The 4,821-nt window shown below is 37.3% G+C and overlaps 1 protein-coding gene across 1 annotated transcript in view; it reads left to right on the forward strand.

Annotated features, from left to right (window-relative positions):
- Positions 1 to 4,821, forward strand: part of LOC107660609 (zinc finger protein Helios-like) — a 35,080-nt gene that overhangs the window by 23,950 nt on the left and 6,309 nt on the right. Inside the window, exon 5 of the mRNA XM_016449968.1 lies at positions 1,639 to 1,806. Coding sequence (XP_016305454.1) covers positions 1,639 to 1,806 — 168 coding nt within the window. The remainder of the gene's footprint in view (positions 1 to 1,638; positions 1,807 to 4,821) is intronic.

Here is a 4,821-nt window from a genome sequence, read left to right on the forward strand (position 1 = left end):
GATATCGTCCTCTTTTGGAAGACCAAACAAAGTAGTTTCGCTTTCACAACGAAACACACAGCGCCTTCACGACATTGCGGCAACAGCAATACTACTGCGAGAATAAAAGTTACACCTTCATTCTTTGCGTGAACATTTGGGCGGTGTTATGCAAATCTTCCCACATCGTGACGTAGACATGTGGGGGCATATTAGAACGAGCCGTTTTAGGTAGGCGTGGTTGACTCTTAACTTTTATAAAGAATATCTCTTTGGATTTGAGACTTTAGTCTTTGCAACTTTACAGATCTTCTTTATGCACCAAGAGCTTGTAACACTCCAAAGAGAAAGGAAAAATTTAAATCCCATCATATGACCCCTTTAAGAAGGAAAAGGCAGTAAAAATCTAGATAATGTTCAAGACATGCCTTCATCATCATTTTTTTTTTTATTAAATGAAAATGCACTACCATTCAAAATGTTGGTCCAGTAAGATTTGTTTTTAAATGTATTTGAAAGAATCTCATGTTCGCAAAGGCTACATTTATTTTATCAAAAATACAGTGAAAACAATAATTTTGTGAAATATTATTACGCTTTAACGTACATGTTTTCTGTGTTAATATATTTAAAATTTATTCCTGTGAGGGCAAAGCTGAATTTTCAGCAGTCATTGCTCAAGTATTTAGTGTCACATAATCATTCAGACATCAAAATATGCTTATTTGATGCTCAAAACATTTCTTATTATTTCAAAAGAGCAGAAATAGAAAAACAAAATAGAAAATAAATCTTATAAATCTAGAAATATTGTAAAATTATGTCTTTACAGTCATGTTTGATCTATGTAACTTACATCATTGCTACAAAATATAATTTCTTTAAAAAAAAACTTTAGTACTGTATTAGTACTGTATGTACTGATTAGTACTGTATGTCAACAAATTTAAATACATTTTATTTATATTCATCAATATAAACAGCAGTATGTACCTACACAAATGCCTTGACATTTTTTTGTCAGTTTTTATGGGTGATGACAAATGACTCTTTGAAATAGTGTTTTGAATCAATTCATTGAATCAGTTTGAACCAATTTATGAAAATGAATCAGACTCCATATTTAGGATATGCAGACATTTTGGTTTCAGAAATGAGTTTATGGTTGTATACATTTTAACTACACTCTAAAAAATGCTGGGTTGTTTCAACCCAACTTTGGATCAAATATGGACTAACCCAACTGTTGGGTTAATTTTTTAAATTACATTTTTAACCTAAAAGTTGGGTTAGCCCATATTTGACCCAAAGTTGGGTTGAAACAACCCAGCATTTTTTTAGAGTGTAAGAATGAGTGATGGTGCAAACGAGTCATTTAAATAGACTGATTCGTGTAAATACATTTTACAAATCTTACACCATTTTTTCCACTGAAGTTTATATCAAAGGCACTATTGAAAAGTCTTAATGTTGCTTCATTTTATATTTTTATATTCAATATATCGTCCAACCTCGGGTGGAAACAGCAGTCCCTGCATGTGATGTGTGGTGAACAGTCTATATAAAGACAGCTACACTGAAAACACTGCAGTATTTATATGGTTTTTAACATCAGCATGTGTCTCTTGTTCGTGACTCTGTTCATCCTCTGTCCATCAGGTGACCGGCCGTTCCAGTGTAACCAGTGTGGGGTTTCATTCACTCAAAAGGGCAACCTACTGAGGCACATCAAACTCCACACGGGAGAGAAGCCCTTCAAATGCCCGTTCTGCAGCTACGCTTGCCGCCGCCGCGACGCCCTGACTGGTCATCTGCGCACACACTCAGGTCAGGCTCCCACAACTCTATGCAATTGCTATAAGAAGACACATCTATGGGTGGTAGTGCGGTATTAATGTGTGTTGTAGACTACAAAACGATTGTGGTTCTGTGACCACAGCTGACATGCTCTGGAAAAACTGAGCAGAGCTGTTCTGTCCTGAGGGACGTGTATAGAGAAGCCTAGCAAACACTGCGGTTAGGCCACCTAGGACATGCTGCTGTGTTGCCTGCAAGTCTTGCACTCCACCAAAGGAAATGCTCTCTGTCAACCAAAGGGAAGTGTCGCTTTGGTGAAGCATCACTCTCTAACCCACTTTCATATCAGCCCACCATCAGTTGTCTAGTCCTCATCGTTGAAGATCCGGGTCATATGATACCATCAGCGCTCGGCTCAGGACTTCACGAGCTGTCACTCAGGGACGGCTTGGTTAAAATGCACAGGGAGAGCAGGAGCGACCTATCACTCTCATCGTGTTTTGCTGCCTTTCTTCGTCTTTTGTCATTTCCTGTTTTGCAGCTCTAATCACAGCGCAGGGATAACGCAGTTTTTAGGCCAGGCAGCTGATGTCTGTGGTGTCCTGTTTTTGTGGGCAGAATTTATGAAATCATTCTTAAAGACATAGCTACATTTTGGTTTCACATATGCGCTGATGGTCGCGGGTTTTTTTAGGGCTGATGACCACCATATGTTTTTGTTCACACAATTGACTGAATTTCTGTTTCTCATTATGCTGTGTTAAAAACCGTTTGATCTAAATATTTGAAATTAGCCCTTTGATCTTCAAATTGATACAATTGTATATTAAATACACTCCCGCTGTTAAGATTTTAAAATGATTTTGTTTCATTTATTTGATTAAAAATACTGTAAAAACTGTATACTGTATTTCACAATAACTGTTTTCTATTTTAATATATTGTAAAATGTAATTTATTCCTGTGATGGCAAAGCTGAATTTTCAGCAGCCATTACTCCAGTCTTCAGTGTCACATGATCCTTCAAAAATCATTATAATATGCTGATTTCGGTAGTTCAAAAGAACTGCATTTATTTCAGATATAATATTTTGTAACACTATAAATGGAACTTTTGATCGATTTAATTCGTCATTACTGAAAAAATGTTAAAAAAAAAAGTATGAATACAGTCTTGCTGACCACAAACTTTTTAATGGTAAATTGTGCCTAAGCATGAATTTCTTTACAAAACATTTCAATTTAAAACTTATTTGGTCACTAAGTACTTCCATTTGACTTACTTTATAGCTTTGATGACTTTACTATTATTTGATCGTAGTCATGATACAGAACGAGTAGGTGTATCCAGCCTGTTAGTATAGATTCTCCATCATTTAATAACTAACTATGCAAAATTTGTGGTGTGTGTGTGTGTTGTGGTCTATCATATTGATATCAAATGTCAGTGCGAGAACTTTTACCACCAAAACCTACGCACCAAACTACCTCAGTATATAAACAGTTGTGGCCGATGAGAGTCATTAACTCATTTGCACATAATTTTCTAAAGGCATTGTAAGGAGATGCCACAAGAAAGCTTTGTTCTACCACAGTGTGAGATGTGTAGTTGTTGCTGGAGTCATTTTAAGGAGTAATCCAAGCAGCAACATCGCCCAGGGCGGTCTCGCACTTTTTGCCATAAGTTCATCCCCGCTCTTCGATGACCCGTCCGCCTTCCCGCCAGCAACCTCAGTTGGAGCGGAATGCAAGTGACTTAGCAGGTCTGACGGCTTCTTGTGCAACGTGCGCCACATGAAAGGCCCTTTCCTCTCTGGCCCTTGGCAACCGGAGGATTGGTGGCAAACAGCCCAGGAAAGTTAAGAGGGAGTAAAAACGTGCAAAACATTGGCTATCCGATCGTTGATTAACGGCTGTCGCTGGAATCCATATGCATGCACGCAGACCACAAATGTGCTCTAAAAGATGAAACTGAAACAGCATATGTTGCACCACAGTTTTAGGCGTGTGTCATAATGTTGGGGACTTTGCTTTGGGTTGCTTTGGCTGTTTTTGAAACGTGAGGTGAGTGGCCAACGTTTGATTCAGGGAGAGTATGCTTTAAGCTGTGTGCGTGTTTAACTACCATTTATGTAAGTCGAGCACTTTTGCTGATGCTCTACAATTGATAGGCATTTGCTTGAAATGAAATGTCATCCTCATCGCACTGTTTCCTGTTTTCAACCCGAATGGATGCGGTTTAGAGGGCTTTAATGCAGCACTATGTGCATGAATTTGCATTTGAATAAGTGCTTAGACAGGGATTTTTTTTCTGATTCGTCCAAACTTTGCTACAGGAACTCATAGGGTTTTGAACAGCTGCTATTAATCGATGAAACAGCTTGATGCGTTTCTTTCGCACCGTACGAGTTCGCATCTTTCTCTTTGTCGAATTTTAGCGTGAATAACTATCCCAGACTTTGCAGTTTGCAGGTGTTTTTGACAGTTCATTGAACCAAACAATTCAGTTCTCTTTTTTTCTCCATTTATAGGGTAGATTTGTCAGTGTGGATGCACTATATCCTCTGTATGTCTGCTCCAACCCATTTCTCGTATGCTGTCATGCACACAACTACATTTTTAAAGCCTCGGGTTTATTAGAAATATTGAAAGTGTGACAAAAAATGTCACTTTCAGAGCTGTCTCATCAGGTCTCATCAGGTGAAACTGTTTCCAATACAGTCACCCACTGACATATAAAGACCCCAAAACTATTGACGTATAGATGTCTGCCCTAGATCCCTTGATTACCTGACATTTACACAATGACATAAAGACCGCGTTCATGAAAGACTATTTAAATGTAGTAATAATAAGGGAATTTAGTCATTCTTCACAGTTGATATGGTGTGAAAGTTCACGTGAATGCCATATAAGCATATATATTTATATTTTTATAAGTATATTTATTTTATTTCAATATTATATATTCTAATATTATAAATTGTTAATCATTTATGAAGAAAATGTATTATATGAATTTTGGTAAATAATAATATATATACT

Source organism: Sinocyclocheilus anshuiensis, unplaced genomic scaffold (genome assembly GCF_001515605.1).
Source record: "Sinocyclocheilus anshuiensis isolate Anshui unplaced genomic scaffold, SAMN03320099.WGS_v1.1 scaffold627, whole genome shotgun sequence".
Lineage (NCBI taxonomy): Eukaryota > Metazoa > Chordata > Actinopteri > Cypriniformes > Cyprinidae > Sinocyclocheilus > Sinocyclocheilus anshuiensis.